At 35.1% G+C, this 19,413-nt stretch overlaps 1 protein-coding gene across 1 annotated transcript in view; it reads left to right on the forward strand.

The window, feature by feature from the left end:
• VWDE (von Willebrand factor D and EGF domains) overlaps window positions 1-11,736 on the forward strand; it is a 73,094-nt gene extending 61,358 nt beyond the window's left edge. Inside the window, 6 exon segments of the mRNA XM_077757626.1 lie at window positions 1,456-1,551; window positions 4,140-4,235; window positions 4,341-4,436; window positions 5,740-5,835; window positions 8,148-8,251; window positions 11,527-11,736. Coding sequence (XP_077613752.1) covers window positions 1,456-1,551; window positions 4,140-4,235; window positions 4,341-4,436; window positions 5,740-5,835; window positions 8,148-8,251; window positions 11,527-11,541 — 503 coding nt within the window. The 3' untranslated portion in view covers window positions 11,542-11,736.
• Window positions 11,737-19,413: the final 7,677 nt, after the last annotated feature.

Raw genomic sequence — 19,413 nt, forward strand, 5'->3', positions numbered from 1 at the left:
AGTTTTAATAAAAATATCTTTTATTTTTATTTGTTTTCTTCCTGTATTAGACTATAGAGTATATTTCAGCTTTAGTGTTATTCAGCCCAACTACTACTACTACTACTACTACTACTACTACTTCTTCTTCTTCTTTTTCTTCTTTCTCTATATTCTCATCATCCATTTGCCTTATGGTGCAGAGAAACAAATCATTGTTACATCTTCTCAGTCTCTCAAGTTTTCTTTTTTAATCACAGCACAGACATTCTCTTTCATAAAACATTCAGGCAACTGAGTTAAGCGACACCATCATGCTATTCCATTTCTTTATAACAGTATTAGGCTTACTTTTTTGCCACTAATATTTGCAGTTATCTGTGTGTAATCTAACTTGTGATCTAATGACTTTTCTCAAAGTAAATTTCACTTAATGTTTATAGCTTGCCAACTATGTGGGAAGCATGATACAAGGAGAAACAAAGATCATTTTGATTTTTTTCCTTGACTTCAAGAAGCATGTCATTAGTGAAGAAGACACAGGATACAACTATTTAAAATGAGTATGGTACAAGTTGGATTATAATAAGCAATGTAATTACTGCACAGTTCCTTGAAAGCAGAGAAGACAGAAATTCATTCTGGCGAGTGCAGTTTGGAAGAAAATAGTGTTGAGGTAGACTTTGGAGAATGGGTAGAGTCTGGGTTGGAAAATGGAATTAGGGGTGCCTCTCAAAGAGGAACAAAGGCAAAGAAGTCAAAACAGAGAATGCTTTTGAGTGTCCTAGGACTTGAGCACAGTGTTCCTATTTGAATTGAGATGGAGAGGGGTGCCTTGGTGGCTCAGTCAGTTAAGTGTCTAACTTCGGCTCAGATCATGATCTCACGGTTCGTGGGTTCGAGCCCCGTGTCGGGCTCTGTGCTGCCAGCTAGCTCAGAGCCTGGAGCCTGTTTCAGATTCTGTATCTCCCTCTCTCTCTGACCATCCCTGCTCACGCTGTCTCTCCCTCTCTCTCTCTCTCTCTCTCTCTCTCAGAAATAAGTAAAACATTAAAAAAGCAATAAGAAAATGAATTGAGATGGAGACCTAAAGAGGTACACATGTGGCCACATGTATTGAGCAGGTTACAGACTGTCCAGTTAGTGCTGCTGAAATGTCTTCTAATTTACCATCATTGTTTTCAGCTTGCAGAGGACATTCTGATTCTAATCATAACTTCCATATTCTTAGCTTGGTATTGTTTGTAGACTTAATGAACAGATTTTGTTTGTAGACATAATGAATAGATTTTTAAAGCTATTATCCAGTTATTTCATTCTTCTTATGTTTGGCAAAGTCAAATTAATTATAGGTTATGGCTTTTCCTTGCAGTAAAAATAAAATATTTCATTAGGCACCATTTTGTACTTCAGTTCAGCTTTTAGATTTTAAATAATAAAACTTTTATGGTCTCTCTTCCCCCTGCTGTTCATTAGCTTTGTGTGACCCTGTTTGCCTCAATGGTGGTTCCTGTGATAAGCCAAACACTTGCTTCTGTCCAAATGGATTCTTTGGTGCACAGTGTCAGAATGGTAATTATTCTTTCTTTATGAATACCGAGAGAGGGGCATAAACAGAACTCTGAGTAAATGAAAGACAAGTCTCAAAAGTTTTTTTCTCTATTTCTTGTTATGGTACAATTGTGGCTGTTTAATGACTAGATCCTGGAAATGTATGAGTTATTATATAAAATATTTATATTTATTCACTATACATTAAGCTCCCAATTTTGTCACTTGTCCATGCAGTTTTTTAGGATCAAGGTGTGAACCAAATAAGCAAAGTTCTCTAGGAATCTGTTGCATGCAATGGTATCATTTTTTCTGCACTTACAGCAAAAACTGTTTGATTTATGGTCAATCAAATGCCCACTATTACCTCAGGATCTTTCAACATTAGTTTTATTAAACATTTGTGAAAAGCAACTATGCACAGAACTGGACAAGGTGATATCAGGACATACAGACGCATCATTTTCCCCCTGTGTGGCCTGCTATTTCAACACTTTTCCTGATATAGATTTTTTCAGAATAATGAGCATGTCCTGAAGCTGACAGTATAGGCATGAATTAATGTCAATAAATGAAATTTAAAATCTATTTTCTACATCTTCATATATTTGAACTTATGCAAAATGCAGAGTAGATTTTTAGTAAAACATGTCAGAGCCTGTCCTAATTTAAAACCTAAAATCTATTCTTTTTTGAGCATGTTATACTTTGAGGTGACTTCATTTCTTTTATTTATGTGGAGGTTAGCTAGGATTCTTAGGCTGCAGTTGAGATGGAAAAGGAACCATCACCGAAGTACAGGAATAGCAAATGTGATATGATTAAGATGTGATCCTCTCGTGAGCCTATGTGAGCCCAAATTGTGGAAAGGGAAAATGGTACACACATTCAAAGTCACTAAATAAAAATAGGCAGAAAATGCATAAAATATAGAATATATATTGTGTGTTCTGTAGGATTTCAAATGAGAAAGATAAAAATTGGACTAGAGACATGATGAAAGAGTTAAACTACTCCATTCATAAGTGGCTATAATGTGTTGCTGGAGAGATGTTTAAATACATTTTATTTACTTCAAATCTTTGAATGTCATGAGTCCATTCCATATGGTAGGTGAGGCTGGATTACGTAGCTCACTTTGGAGTCTGTGTGAGGCTTAGAGAATATATAGGTATATATGTAGGTTGATTTTCTCCTAAACATCCTTTTCATAAAATGGGCTTAGAAGTGGACAAGATCAAACCTGTTTTATGGCATCTCTTTATTTTACTTTATTTATATATGTTTTGTTGTATAAATGTAGTATTTATCTCTTCACTCAAGTTTTGTGGTGTGGATGAGTATTGATTATAGCAAGGTTATGCATAATAAATTGGTCTTTTATTTTTGTTTTAGTTTTAATTTGTAACCATAGGCATTTCCTACAGTGTTTTTACAATAGAGAGAAAACTTTTTTTTTCTAATAATATAAATGATTGTAAGTTGTATTAAGGTTAGGAAGTAGAAAATGTACTTTTTATAAAAAGTACCAAATAAACACCAGAGAAAGTAGACTGAAGCATTAATCAGAAAAGTCTCAGTCTAAAAGAGTAGAAATTATCCATTTGCTAAAATCATTCAGTTATTTTGTTTTTATACATAAAGTACTATATTATTTTCAGTTTGGAATCTGTTTGAAATTAGATTTTTTTTTGTTCAACTGTTTGGAAATAAAGAAAGTAGTTATTAAAGATGGATCTAATTCAAAACTGGGAGTTAGTCTAAATAGCCTTGTTACCAAAATAAGTTAATTTGACATTTGTTTTTAAAATATAAACTAAAATCCATTTAATTATCATTTAGAGAAAAAAAATGAATTTTTAAATTTCCAGGCAGGTTTGCCTATCTATTATTTTTTTTAAATAAAGGCATTTAATTGTCATATCTAGAAGAAACATGAAGCTATATAAATATTCTCATAAAAGATGATAAATAAAAAATTCTGAATTCTGTGGAGTGGAATATGTACATAGAAGTTACTAGTACAGTGTAGTCAAGGTTATCCAGTAAATATTCCTAACAAAGCCAGGATTTATTGTTAAAAGAACTGTTCACTAAGCTTTTATAGGGATAAGTCACATACTAAGCTCTGCCTTGAGGACCTCAGTAGGTATTCAAAAGTCAACTAAAAATTATTTTCCAAAAATCATGAGACATATTGTTGGGATTTTTATGGTTTCCACAGGAATAGGTACATTTCTTATTTTGAGCTCAGTTGTGACTTATTTTCTTGGTTCTGCCAGATCATTTTACTCTTTACGTCTAAGAAAAGTGAATTATAAGATAAGCTTCATAATTTAAGCACTACAATACCAAAGATGCCATTTGTTATGAACACTTCATCAATACATTTCAAATTGTGCTAATCCAGTAACTGCTTAAAGTTATAAGCATTGGATTTTATGATTTAGAAAGGATAGTCTTAAGGTCTTGCAGTTGTGATCTTTTTTTATTTTTATAGCACCTTTCTCTGCCTTATAGCCCCATAGATAACAACCACATGATGTAATATGTAATATATAATAATTGAATGTGTAACATTCACAGATTGCTGCCATGTGTTCTTTTAGCTATCTGTCACCCTCCTTGTAAGAATGGTGGCCGCTGCATGAGAAATAATGTATGTGCCTGTCGTGAAGGATACACTGGTAGGAGATGCCAAAAAAGTAAGATCCCATTAAATGTGTTTTTTAACTACAAGTAAAGCAAACACATTAAATAGCTAAACCTACTGATATTTGAAGGCTGATATTTCATTCTTTTACTCTAAGGTATCTGTGATCCCATGTGCATGAATGGAGGAAAATGTGTCGGACCAAACATTTGCTCTTGTCCTTCCGGTTGGAGCGGGAAACAGTGCAACACACGTAAGAGGAATACTCCTTTTGAAACAACTATTTTAAATGTTTATTGGCTTTGAACATTAAGGAGAGAGAGGGTATGAGCAGGAGTAAAGAAGAGAGAGAGGGAGACACAGAATCCGAAGCAGGCTCCAGGCTCTGAGCTGTCAGTACAGAGCCTGACGTGGGGCCCAATCTCACAAACCCGTGAGATTATAACCTGAACCAAAGTCAGACACTTAACCATCTGAGCCACCCAGTCGCCCCTAAAAGAAAACTCTTAAATGCTAAAGCCACTTGAGAACGTCAAGCAGAATTTACTACACAGGGCATTTTCTTTTGTTTGTTTGTTTTGTTTTGAGTTTTGATTCTTTGTTCCTACTCTAGGGGATTTTTTTGTGAACTAGAGTAAAATCCCAAGTGCTCTGAATTCATTCTTTCAGGTTAGCACAGAAAGAGGATATGCTGTATTTTACAGTCTGTCCACTATGATTGCCAGGATAAATGACAGGTCTTTAAGTCCTGTCTCCTTCTCTAGGGTCCAGAGAAAGGTATAAAAAATTACTGATTCAAGGGCACCGGGGTGGCTGGGTTGAGGGTCCAACTTTGGCTCAGGTCATGATCACACGGTTTGTGACTCAGGTCATGATCACACGGTTTGTGAGTTCTAGCCCTGCATTGGCTTACTGCTGCCAGCGTGGAGCCTGCTTCGGATCTTCTGTCCTCACCCCTCCTACCCCTCTCCCACTGACACTGACTCTCTCAAAAATAAAAATAAATCATTTAAAAAAATTACTGATTTCTTGACCATGTCTCAGACCAACCAGTTCAGAACCTTCCAAGGTGAGTGCCATTGCTTTCAAGTCTGGCTATATTTTGAGTTGATAGCAGCTCTCCTCATTCAAATGTTTCATATTTTCCCTTTTTTATAAATTACTTTTTAAAATTAGCAGCTATTATAGTGTATTGGTCACAGTGAAAAACAAGAAGTAACACAAATGTCCAACAAATTGAGGGGAAGTTAAATTATGATGCATTTGATCAGTGGAACATTACACAGCCATTAATGTCACCTATGTCAAGAATCAGCAGTGACATTGGAAAATGTTCTTGATACAATGTTAAGGGAAATCTCCTTTAAATCATTAACTTTTAATTGTCTCTTTTTCTTTAGTGAAACTTATTGTGATTTATGTGAGTACTTGACTAGCACATTAAATTTTTTTTTATTTTTTTATTTTTTTTTACAAATAGTTTATTGTCAAATTAGTTTCCACATAACACTCAGTAGCACATTAAATTTTTAAATTGTTTATATTTCTGTTTGCAGCTATCTGTTTACAGAAATGTAAAAATGGTGGTGAATGTATGGCTCCCAGTATATGCCACTGTCCTACCATATGGGAAGGAATTCACTGCCAAATACGTAAGCCTACACAATTTGTTTCTTACTATATGTTCTAAACCCGAATCTGTTACAGTTATTAAACAAAGTATACTGTGAGGAGAAATCATAGAAAAAAACAAATCCCAGAATGCTTATACATTTAAAAACTGGTTTTGGAAATAAAAGGAAAACTTATTCGTTGTTATACCCATTTAAAAGAAAATATGGTAAAATATATTAATATTTTGTTTGATATAGGTAACTCCAAATTATGGTCTGTGGGCTGTCTTTGAAGTTCTCTCAGATGTTCTGAAGAAGGTTTTTGATATATACTTTAAATATTTTTTCATATTGTGAGAAAAATACATATCGAGAAAATCATAGAAAATATAAAAAAGTTTCAAAAACTTAATTGTCCCAGATTCTATCAACCAAAAGTAATCCTATTATGATTTTAGTATTTTAGTATATGTCTCTTTTCTTAGTTATAGATTTTACATACATGGATCTTCAAGGTATTGAGGAAAATCAATTATCTAATTTTGAAATTTCTGAAAACTTGAAATAATGTTAAACTATTAACAAATTAATATTAATAGCTTAATGGGGAAAACTGGAAATCTCCTCTCCCCCAAATATTTTAAAATGATCATAAATTATATAATTTCAAAACTGGTGATCCAAATGTGTCATAAAATGAAATTATACAGTTGCAAAAATGACCATATATTTTTACTAAAAATACTGGTCCTACTTTTTGATGTCTTATGAACCACACTTGTTTCAATATATCATAGATTCTGCATATAATTCTCAGGACTCTTAGACCATATTTTATTAGCAAGTGCTATTATAATTTATACATTTTTCATCTTAGGAAAGTATTATCAAGGAATTCACTTCTAGTACTTAAGAAATATCTGCTCAAAAATCACTATTTCTCATTGGAAGTTATATGTGATAAAATGCTAAAAAAAAAAAAAAAGGGCCATCATCCTGAGTCTGGGCTGCTTATTCTGGAGAGAGGTCTTTGTGGACCATGAGAGAGAATGAGGAGATATTAAAAGCTTGTTAATGTGGAAACGTGCCCCAGTAAGTGTGGATTGAGGTACTCTGAGTACGACCTGAAGGTGTGCATTCTATTTTTGCACCTTGCAGCACTTCTGTGTGAATTTTTCAAAGTCCCCTCCTCAAAATGTTTTATTTCCAATTTCCAGAAACTCTCAATATTGATGTTATCTGACCAAGATGTCTTATTGTCGTCTGCTGGAAAGCTATTGTGACAAATATGCAAATCTACGATGTCTGTGATGTGAAAAGTGCTGCCTCAGCTCTGGGGGCTTTGTGCATTGTACAACTTCCCAACCATACATGGCAGCATGGATAAAAAACTAATTTTTTACTGCTGCACTTATACCAAAGAGAATATTATCCTTAAATTTTGTAAGCTTTCAGTATGAACTATGGAAGCAAATACCTCTCCCATGAAAAATAACTGTATTGTATGTAACATTATATTATACTTATTTTCACTTACTATGACTTAAAAGCATTTTCCATGTCCCTCAAAACATAATTTTAAATGAAATAGTATATATGTATATAATACATATCACTGTATGTATAATACATATCACTATATATATATCCAAAGTTCACTTGACTTTTTCCCTAATGTTGAATATTGTAATCATTTACAAGTTATTATTATAATAAGCATTTTCTTTCTGTAAGTGGGTAGGTAGGTAGATGATAATATAGGTGGATAGATTAGGTAGATGATAGATAACTAGACTGATATTGAAGTATATTGAGATACATATAGGTATTTTTAAATTTCTTGTGGAGATATTTTGAGGAAGAAATTGCTAGTGTAAAAATCTTTAGGAAGTTTCTAATAAAGTTGTTTCACATTAAACTTCCAATGATAGCATATTAAATTGTCAGTTTTCCATGCACTGGCCAGTACTGCATTGTGTCTTTTAAATCTTTGCTAAGTTATTAAAAAGCAAATTATGAATGCTATCTTATATTACTGATTTGAATCTCCTCTCTAAAGAAAACAAAAACATATAACCACTATTTAAAAGATAGCCAATGAAAATTTTGTTTGCTTTATAATATCTTTATAGAATTGTGAAACTGTCATGTTGAGCTTTGAGTGTTTTGTTTTTACCTGTGTGTGAGTGTGTGTGTCTGTGTGTTTTGGCTGCACAAGAATGGGAGTGCAACTGGTCATTCATAAAATCTTATGATCATTTTTATTGCCAAATGGCTTCAGACCACCAGAAGAGAGTATGTCACAAGTATTTGTGTCAAAAAATGGTCATTGTAAATTTTTTATATTCCAGCAATTTGCAAACAAAAGTGTCTTTATGGAGGCAGATGTGTATTTCCTAATGTGTGTTCTTGTCGCAATGGATATTCTGGACTCAAATGTGAAAAGAAAGTACAGGTATTTTAAATTTTAAACAGAAAATAAATATTAGATATTGACACCAGCTCTCTACTCAAATATTTTGCCTAGCAATTGACATCTATCTGTTATTGTTTAATTTTCATTGATTTCCAAATAAAAGACATGCATAGATTTACTATTTGACTCTGAAACTAAAAATAGTATCAAATGCATCACTGTAGTTATCTTACTAATCAAGATTCTGATGTGCAATTAAAGAATTTCACTGTATAGATAGGACTTTCAAGTGTAATACTATTCCATTTCATGGCACTGGAGCTGAAAGAGAATAAATATTCCCCAAAATGGACTTAAGATAGCACAAATATTTGACTATAGTTTGGTCAAATACTAGATAAAAAGGTTGCCCTCACCATTCCCCCAATTGTTTTAAATCCAGCACTTTTAAATCCACTCCACTGATTTGAGGAGTGCCACAAAAGCCTTATCTATCTTCACTCTTTTCCCAGATGGAAAAAAAAGCTTTTTATCTTTATTTGCTCCCTATTAAAATCCATTTCAGGGAAAGCAATAAAAAAAAAAANGATTTATTTTTATTTAAGAAATCAAGAAAGCAGAGGAAAAACAGACGCTTTCTTAGAGTTCCTGAAATAGCCCCAGACTTACTTAGAAGGCCAGTGCTGTATAAACATCTATTTTAAAAGCTTCTATTATCAAATCCATGCTAATAGGATTAAACTGTGTTTTATTTTGTCTCCAATCTTGAATTTCTAAATATCAAGAGCTGAGGAATTTTTTCGCTCCTAATTCCTACATGTACAAGGGGGGTGCTAATCTCTCTCTCTCTCTCTCTGTCTCTCTGTCTCTCTCTCTCTCTCTCTCACACACACACACACAAATGCAGCAGAGCTCTCAAAAATTTTTTAAACTTAATCTGTATTAGGGTTTTTTTTAATGTTTATTTATTTATTTTGAGAAAAAAAAGAGGCAGAGGCCGGGGAGAGGGGGTGGAGAGAGAATCCTAAGCAGGCTCTGCACTGTCAGCACAGAGACCAACCCTGGGCTCTATCTCAGGAACCGTGGATCATGACCTAAGCTGAAATCCAGAGCCAGATGCTTCACCGACTGAGCCACACAGGTGTCCCTAATCTGTATTAGTTTTAATTTTAAAAGCAATTATATGCTATTTAGCATTTCAGAAAGCCGGAGGGTTGTGAATATCAATCAAAGTATACTATAGTACTGTAATTTGAAAAACGATAGGAACTTTCTTTCTGAAATGTGATACTGGGTCAGTCTGTCTTAGAAGCAAATTGGATGTGGGGCGCCTGGGTGGCTTAGTCGGTGAAGCGTCCGACTTTCGCTTAGGTCATGATCTCGCGGTTCGTGGGTTCGAGCCCCGCGTCGGGCTCTGTGCTGACTGCCAGCTCAGAGCCTGGAGCCTGTTTCGGTCTGTGACTCCCTCTCTCTCTGACCCTCCCCTGCTCACGCTGTGTCTCTCTCTCTCTCCTAGAAATAAATAAAAATATTTTTAAAAAAAAGAAGCAAATTGGATGTGCACATGTGTTTCTCCTAGCACTCGTGGTGTTTATCCTCGATGGAGACGGCTTCCGTTTCGAAAATACAAACAAAACCAAAAACAAGTTCATAACAGTACTGTGGTTTGAAAGCCAGAAAACAAAAGCTACTGAGTACCTATTTGATCAGCTGTTTTGAGAACAATAAAAATAATAAAAATGTGAATTCCCTGGTTCAAAGGCAGCTTTTACACACGTATTATTTGGAATTATTTGAAATTTTTATGGCACAGAAAGCCCCATGAGCTCAAAAGCCTTAAGCTCCACTTTGACATAGTAGATTAAGTGATTTCTCTGTAATCTATTCTTATCTATTTCTTTCCTTCCTGAATCCTTTCTCAGGTCATCTTCATCCCCACCGCATCCTCAGACCGCATCTGGAGCCATATCAAGGAAAGAAAGAACAGAGGGTCATGGGGAAGGCACAGGAAAACAAAAGAGACTAGTTCAGGGACCACATTTCCTGCTTTACTATAACCTATGCTTCCAAATTCTTGACTTTAATTCTCACTTGAGCTTTATTCTGTTGCTCATTGGTGTCATTGCTTTCATTTGTTTTTTATATTTCTTTGGCTCCGAAACATAGGGGAAAAAAACAAATTTCTTTTTAGCAAGAAAAGAAAACTACCACTTAATACCTGTTGAGCATTCACAGAACCATCCCTGGCTCCTCCCACCTCCCTTCCAGCCTATCTTCCTGGCCCCTCTTTAAGCATCCTGAGGTAGTGAGGGGGAAAAAGAAATGGAAGAAATGGTGGAGTTGCTAAAATTTCAATGCAACAACAGAGAACAACAACAGGAACAAGAGAGAATTAGTAGCCAGAAACAAAGGATGCAGAGAAAGGAGAAATGGACAAAAGAGGTGCTAAAGAGGGCTAGGTGGAAGGAAAAAGGCATTGAAAGGTCTCAGAACTTGCTGCCCAGCTGCCAATTACATTTAGCATTGACCCTGCCACTTGTTCACTCTGTAACCTTCAGCAAGGTATTGAACCCCTCTGTCTCAGCTTCTTCATCTGTAGTATGGGGCTAATAACACCTAATCATAGGGTTGTTAAAGGACTAAATATGTTATCATATGTGCTGGTATGTAGAAAACACTATGTAAGTTTGTTACTGGTTATTACATTGAATAGAGGAATAGAGAGCCATGTAGAAGGAAAAGGATGAGGAAAGAGACTGGAGAAAAATGTTGCAACACATTGAAAACAGTCTTTTCTTGAAGGGTATCAGGGAAAAATGTACTCGGTTTTATTGAGCACAAGTTTTTCTTGAATGTAATTCTTACTCAAAGTGGAGTCATATATTATCCAAGCTCCATTTAGTCACAACAATTTTGATTCTTAAATATGATCTGGGGGTGCCTGGGTGGCTCAGTTGGTTAAGGGTCTGACTTCAGCTCAGGTCATGATCTCACAGTTTGTGGGTTTGAGCCCTGTGTCAGGCTCTGTGCTGACAGCTCAGAGCCTGGAGCCTGCTTCGGATTCTGTGTCTCCCTCTCTGCCCCTCCCCTGTTCAAGTTCTTTCTCTCTCTCAAAAATAAACATTTAAAAAATTAAAGTAAATAAATATATAAGGTCTGGATTAGACCTCAGTTTTGTGAAAGCTGTATTTAGTCTCTAGTAGCAAATGTAGAAACAAAGGCTTCGGAGGAGAGGAAGAGGTAGCAGACAATGAAGAAGGGTTAAGTGGTTTTCTTATATTCATTAAAACTTGATTTCCCACTTCTTACTACAGACAAAACGCCATTAATTTCAAGTATATGAATCATAAGCCTGTCTTAAGAATGGAATTTTTATTTGGAAAAAGCTGAAGATAACTACTTGAAGTTTATTTGAACATCATTTTAAAAATTATTTTGAAGACTGAAGAAACTAATCAAATATAGAATGGTCTTGTCTGTCATTGTTAGAGACAAGCAAAGAAGAAATCCAGGTAATTTGAATTGACTTTGCAATGTGATTTGATATTTGCATATTGAGATGATGCATCTGATATTCAAGACATTCACATTGTCTAATAAACTGAATATCTCCCAATTCTTACAGTGATGGTTGGTGTCTTTATCATCAGGGATCAGTCAGCATAACAGAAGCCATGTGATATCCAGATATAAAGTATTTAAAGCAGATTTAGAAACTCTTAGGATTGTTGGAATGGTTGGGGGTGAGAAAGGGGAGAGGGGGAGGTAGAGGTCAGGAAAGAAACCGCTGAAGGTCAGAGAGGCTGATCTTGAAGATGTTAGCCTAAAGCACCAAGCAGATGTTTTTTCAGCTTTCTTGGAGCTGCTGCAATGCTTGAGAATCTTCAAAAACTCCACTGACTGTCTCAAGCGGTCATTGTAGAAAATTTGCTGGGAAGCCACTGTGAATCTTTTATCTATCCAAATATCTAGATGCAGATGCCACTGAAAAAAAAAATAATGACTGCCCACTTCCATCTTCTATCTATCTGGAAAGCTTTTCTCATTGGCAAACCATAATCCAGAACCACACAGAGATGGGGATTCTAGAAAATGTAGTCCTAGCCTTAGAAGTAACTGACAGTAGTACCAAGGAGACAGCAGTGAGCTAACAAAAAACATACCCTGCATCTATGGCTTTGGACCATATTCCAGAGATGAAGCTATCATTCTTCTGTGATAAAAACACCATATTTAGTTTTGCCTGTTTTTCCCCTCCAGTCTTCCTGCTTCTCTGACCTGTACCATTTCTGGACAAAGTGGAAGAAATAATGAAATTCTGGTTTTAGAAGATTTACTTGGTCATTGTGTTTAGATGTAAAAAGGGCATGAAGATGTTTGTTTCATTTTTCCATTCTTTTGGCACCATAATCTATATGGGCATAGAAGCAAGAGAGAAACTATCACAAAATCAAATCTTTCTATAAATATCAAAAGAGAAGTGAATCTGTAATGAAAGCAAAATTTAATGTCATTAATTGTTGGGTAAGTGGTGCGGCGCCTGGGTGGCTCAGTCGGTTGAGCATCCAACCTCGGCTCAGGTCATGATCTCACAGTTCGTGGGTTCGAGCCCCATGTCGGGCTCTGTGCTGACAGCCAGCTCAGGGCCTGGAGCCTGTTTCGGATTCTGTATCTCCCTCTCTCTCTGACCCTCCCCTGCTCACATTGTCTCTCTCTCTCTCAGAAATAAATAAAAGCATTAAAAAAACTTGTTGGGAAGTAGGTAATGTCAACACACAAGGTATATATATATACATATATACATATTGAAACATGTACATACATATATACATATTGCAAGTACGGAGCTCCTTACTTCTCTGCCATCTTTCCCCCAATCCACATACATATATATATGTTGAAACATTTGTCTCAGAGATAAAAATAATTATAGATTATCTACAGTTATAAATTTTTCCTCTCCTATCTTGGATTTGACCTCCAACTATCTTTTTCAAAAAATACTTTTATTTTACTTTGAGCATATCTATTTTAAATCATACAAGTATAGAAAACTCATTTTATTCTTTTAAGTGGAAATACTTAAGCACTCCTAAGCCATCTTTAATTATAAGATTAAGTAAAACATTATTAGAATAAAATTATGCTAATGTTGAGAAGAATCTTTTAAGTAATAGTATCCAATGTCAGAATTAAAGATTTTAATTTATTTCATATTTGCTTAAAGGTAATTTTAAAGAAGTATTGAAGAAAATATAAAATACAGATAGAGAAATACAAAATTAAGCTTCTGACAATTAATGTGTACTTATATTTTTACACCCTTATGAAAATATAAGTACAAGAAGGGCGCCTCGGTGGCTCAGCTGGTTAAGGATCTGACTTCACTTCAGGTCATGATCTCAAAGTCCGTGAGGTAGATCCCGTGCATCAGGCTCTGTGCTGACATCTCAGAGCCTAGAGCCTGCTTCCGAGTCTGTGTCTCCTTTTCTCTCTGCTCCTCCCGCACCCATGCTGTCTCTCTCTCTCTTTCTCAAAAATAAACATTAAAAAAACATATAAGTACTAGAAAGAAAAACACACTCTAGATAAAAATACTTTTCAAAATTTATTAATTGGAATTGAAATTCCTACAAAAATAGGTGTAATAAAAATAGATATAATTTTAATACTTGTCTCTTGTCACCTTTGCTCTGTAACAGTATAGTAACCTTATCAATAGCCTTATTTAATTAAATTTCAACTTATGCTTTTTAAGGTTAAAAGTTAAAATCACCCAAGGATCTATTCTGAAATGTCTAAACCAACACCTTTCAATCTTTCATAAATATTTTCTAGATCCACACTAAGAACCTCATGCTACAATTACAATATTAATCAGTAGACTATTCATTTATAATAGATTTAATGGGCCTCTACATGCTAATAATGAAGAAATGGTACGGTTTACAGATTTTATATAAGAGCACTTCTTATGAAAGCTAATGACTCATGCAAATGAAAGTAATGTTTTAGAAATATAATGTAAGTTTAGAAAAGCAAGTAATTTGATAAATGTATAGAAAAGATTTAATTTTTCCTTACTTTCTGTTGATATTTTCACATTCATTAACTTTAAAATGTTTTATTAAAAATCTATTTGCATAATACTTTGAAGATAATGAGTGCTAGACAATTAAGGTAAAAGTACTTTAAAAATATGTACCTTTCAATGTTCCCTTTGTAATCATTCTCCAAAAAGAACTAAGACTGTAGACCTTATTTAATATGTTTGGCTGTTTTGTGCTTATTCATGTTAACGTTTAAATGAAATGTTTGACTTGTCCAATATTCTTTTTTTTTGGTTTACACTTATTTATTTCTGAGAGAGAGAGAGAGAGCACATGGGGGGAGGGGTAAGAAAGAGGGAGACACAGAATCCAAAGCAGTCTCCACGCTCTGAATTGTCAGCACAGAGCCCTATGCAGTGCTCGAACCCACGAACCATGAGATCATGACCTGAGCTGAGGTCAGAGGCTTAAATGACTGAGCCACCCAGGTGCCCCGAGTTGTCTAATATTCTTATACTTTCTTTGGCCCTCTATTTAAAATACGAACTTCTCTATCTAAATTTTAAAATATGTTTACCAGCCCTTTATTCTAAAAGATTAAAGTGTCATGATCTTTTTGATAGAATTATAAATGCATCTTATTTTTCATATTCAAAAATTATAAAACTTATCCAAATTGCAACATACATAATAAAATTTTAAATTTCAGGGAAGAACTTTTTGGAAATATTTGGAGCTTATAATGGAACATATATATATTGTATATATTCTACAAATATCATTTTAACTATGTAATTGTTTTTAAAGAATTTATGTTCTAGAGTTTAAACCAGGTATATTTATGTTAGTTAAACTAATGTAATATTTTGCTTTCCTTTGTGCCACTTAATAATTCATTCCTTAGGATATGTATGCCAGTTCTTTCTAAAATGAGATCAAGTGGCCAAAATAATAAACATGCTAACTAGGGAAAAAACAATAAATACAGAAAAGTTAAAAAAAGAAACACTGTATTGTATCTACAATATTACAAATTGTAGATAAGAAGTAAATAATGGCAGTTATGAGATTGTATATTTAAAAAAAGAATATAAAACTTAGTAGATTATCTAGGTGGAATATATTAATTAGTTATTATATAATAGGTTTTGAAGCCCTGTAGCTGGTATTTTCTCTGTCACTGCTTGCAAATGATACAGAAAACATCCAGTCAGTTATTGTTTTTAGAAAAAGAAAAGCCTGACAGTCGTAGCATTGCGTAAAACCTCAACACTATTTCTCATCTGATGAGGTGGATGAAATGGTGTATTTGTAAACAGTAACAAAATAGAGTTGTGCTGAAATCACTAATATTTAATACTGAATAAGAAACATGGGGCACCTAGGTGGCTCAGTTGGTTAAGCGTCTAACTTGGGCCCAGGTCATGATCTCAGTTTGTGGGTTTGAGCCTCACATCGGGATCTGTGCTAACAGTTAGGAGCCTGGAGTCTGATTCGGATTCTATCTTCCTCTCTCTCTGCCCTCCCCTGCTCTCATTCTGTCTCTCTCTCTCTCAAAACTAAAACATTACAAAAAAATTTTTTTAAAAAGAAACATAAAGCCTTTTCCTAAATACCTTTCAATTTTCATAAAACATGGCCCCTTAATCCTGAAAATGGGCTGCAAGATTACTTTAGTAATCTTTAGTTTGATTACTTTAGTTTTTCCCCCTAGTTTTCAATTTGCCTCCCACGGACCTCCTCAAATAACTCTTTCTTGGTGTTGACAACAATGGACAGCATCGTTGACACTGCATCCTCTAATGGCCTGGAGTGCTCTGGAGTTTGCTGTGGACAAGTATATTGGACTGCTTCCCACCCCTGGTGTTGAAGATTGGACAACCACTCTCAATTTCCTTCATTTTCTATCTTGCCTTACTTTGGTGAAACTGCCTCCCCTCTCTAAGGTATGAACCGTCAGGTTGAGATTTAAGTTTGATTGAACTCAATAAAAATGGCGACTTGTAAAAGTTTTACAAGTAGAGAAGTCTCACAGAGCTCAAAGGCAAGACATAAAGTTGGGCTTAATGGGAACCAGAAAGCAATCAAGTAAAGAGATCTACTTTTTTCTCTTACTGGAGCTGCATAGATCATCTCCTCTTGGCTTTTTTGTAAACCTCTACTTCTCTCTACCCATTGCTGTCTGTCCTTTATTGATCTACCTCAGGATCCAACATGGCCACCAAATCTACACTGCAGTCTTTCAGTTCCCATAGCAGCTACCCATTGGTTAGAAACCATGTTGTTTAGTTTAAAAATCTTGAGTGAGAAAAATCTCAGAAAATAATGAACAGGCAGAGAATTGGGTAGGCTTGAGCCAGTGTCCATCACTGGGCAATCAGCCCTGATTACAGCCAGAAGAGTCATATTGTGGATGGAGCTCCGGGTGTTTAGGATATGAGGAAGTTCATGTTCTGAGCTGGGCATATAACACTTCTGAGTCCAGGAAGATACCCATATGCCCGAGTTTCCGGAATTTGATCTTTGTGATGGTGATATTAATTGAGGTAAATAGGCCATAATAGGCCCCTATACTTGAGAAATTATGGTAATTCTAGGCAAAAGAATTGTTGTCAAGGAAGATTTCTTATATTTGGAGGGTTTTAAAAAAAAATATGTATTTAAGGCAGGCAAACTAAAGCCTGTATGAACAAATATGTCTGTTAAAGGACAGTGCTACATATGATACTGTCTCCAGTCAACATCTACTTTATTTTCATAAATTATTCAGTAGCACACTATGAGAATTAGAAGTGTTTTCTTAATTTGAAATAGATCAGTTATGTGTTTCTCAAATTATCAGGCAAATTGACAGAAAAACCTAAAGTGTATTGAAAACATCACTAGGGATTTTAACACATATTAATTATTTAGACTTCACAGAGCTTTTGAGATAGGGAGATTCATCCCATTTTACAGGTGAATATCCTAAAGACCAGAAAAGTCCAGTATCCTGCTGCCTATGTATTGCAGTGATTGTATTCAAATGCATATATATCTGAAACTGAGGCCTATTATTTAACTACATAATACCACTTATTTAAAAAAAAAAAAAAGAATTTTCAATGGCTTCTAATGGCTCAAGACAACCTGATAATTTCAATAAAGGAGTCTATTTGGGCCTCTCTTCCCCTGCATCTTTTCAATTCACAGTATGGGCTGATAAAAGAAAACTATTCATGTTAAAATAAGACATGTTAATTTATTCACTTATCCATCAAAGATAGATATGTATTTTTTTAATGGTTATTTTTGAGAGAGAGAGAGCAAGAGAGAGCGTGCATGAGTGGGGGAGGGGCAGAAAGAGAGGGGAACAGAGGATCTGAAATGAGCTCTGTGATTTTACACTGACAGCAGTGAGCCTGATGTGGGGCCCAAAGCCACGGACTGTGGGATCACGACCTGAGCCGAAGTGGGACGCTCAACCGACTGAGCCACCCAGGTGCTCCATCCAGCAAAAATATTTTTGAAAGGAACATATTTCAAGAAGACTTTCTGAATTAGTAGCCTGTTTATTTTAGCTGTGGAATATGCATCCATATCTAGAAAGGTGTCTGATAAGAAAGAGCTCTTTGCAGAAATAGGGCTAAAGGCAGAGGAACCACAGGACATTGAGCTGAGACTTTAGAATTGGAGGAGCCTGAGTTTTACTTCAGCCCCAAATCCTCGCTCCACAGTGATATGGACTTGCACAGAGAGTGCCTGTGCAAGTCCATATATATATACAAATACCTCCTTCTACATTTAATTACTTCATTTATAAGATAGAGGTAAATGATATTTACTTCATGGGATTCCTGGGTAATTTTAATCAAAAATGGAATTTTTAAAAATGATTTTTCACAATGACTGTCATCTAATAAATGGCAAATACATGGGTTTTATTATTTTTATTTATATTTCTTTTATTCATATTTCCTTTTTATTATTTTTGTTGCTAAAAATAAATCAGCAGAACCAGCTGAGGAAAGAAGGACAGGTCAACTCCCTAATCTTGGTTTTAGGTTTTCTAGGGATTACTATATACTGGTGTGTCTTGTCCCCTCATTAAAGACTTTACTTTAAAAAAAATCATTGATTAAACAGTATGTGAATTGAACACAAGATAAAATAAGATCATGTGAATTTTTAAATCAAGTCTGCATACAATTAGTAAGAACCGGACTGAAAAGTTTTTAAAAGCAGGCACATAATGACTAACGTTAGTGAGCCGCGCGTGAGCCAGTCTCTCTTCTGAGGGGTGTACAAGGGTTCAGTTGATTGCTCCTGAGGATTCATCTGTGAGGAGGTACTGCTCGCTCACAGGTCTCCAGCACCGAGCAACAGCCTTCCAGGGAAACCTCTGTGTGCCCTAAGCCCTTTTGTCTTCCCGGGCCCTTTCCTCCACTTAAATATATTTAAAATGATATTCTACAGGTATGTTGCTAAAAATGCCAATATATTAAGATTATATTTTAAAACATTTTCTTTGACCGAAAGGTTTATTTTTTTCTTCTGATTTTGAAAGGAATTAAAACATTTTCTTGAGCCTTTAAAAGTACTGTGGCCACTAGTTTGCTGTGCCGCTTGTGCCTAATCAGAGAGGTGGCCCTGCCTGCCACAGTGTGGTAGCCTGTGGCATACCAAGTCGTAGACCAGAGTGCTTCTTAAATAGTCACTGTGGATGCTCTGAAAGAATAAAAGATAGGGAAGACAAACTAGATGGAATTTCAGTTTACATTTTTACTGTAAGGACCGCCTTCTTCATCTGAGAAATAATCTGAAATCAGTTGGAACATTTTTTTGTAAAACTTTTGCAAATTTTTGCCTGCAGGTGGTGCTAGACCTCAGTTCCCAGGTAAAACACCAGACATGCAAAAGGACCACTTGAGTCAGAGAGCATATTAAATATTTAATGTAAACACGACATTCTCCAAAATGAAAGTTCTTCATTAACACAATATCAGTCCTTCATGTGAGCCTAGAAGTCTTCATTACTGATGAATAATCAATAATAATAGTCACTTGCTTGAGAGCGGTTAACAATCCATTCAAAGACTTGGTGGTTTACCCAGTCTACAGTAAATTAAAATTGTTGTTGAGAAATAGTAGTGTAAGCAGAAAACCTTTTGA

Source organism: Crocuta crocuta, unplaced genomic scaffold (assembly GCF_008692635.1).
Source record: "Crocuta crocuta isolate KB4526 unplaced genomic scaffold, BGI_CrCroc_1.0 scaffold62, whole genome shotgun sequence".
NCBI classification, from domain to species: Eukaryota; Metazoa; Chordata; class Mammalia; order Carnivora; family Hyaenidae; genus Crocuta; species Crocuta crocuta.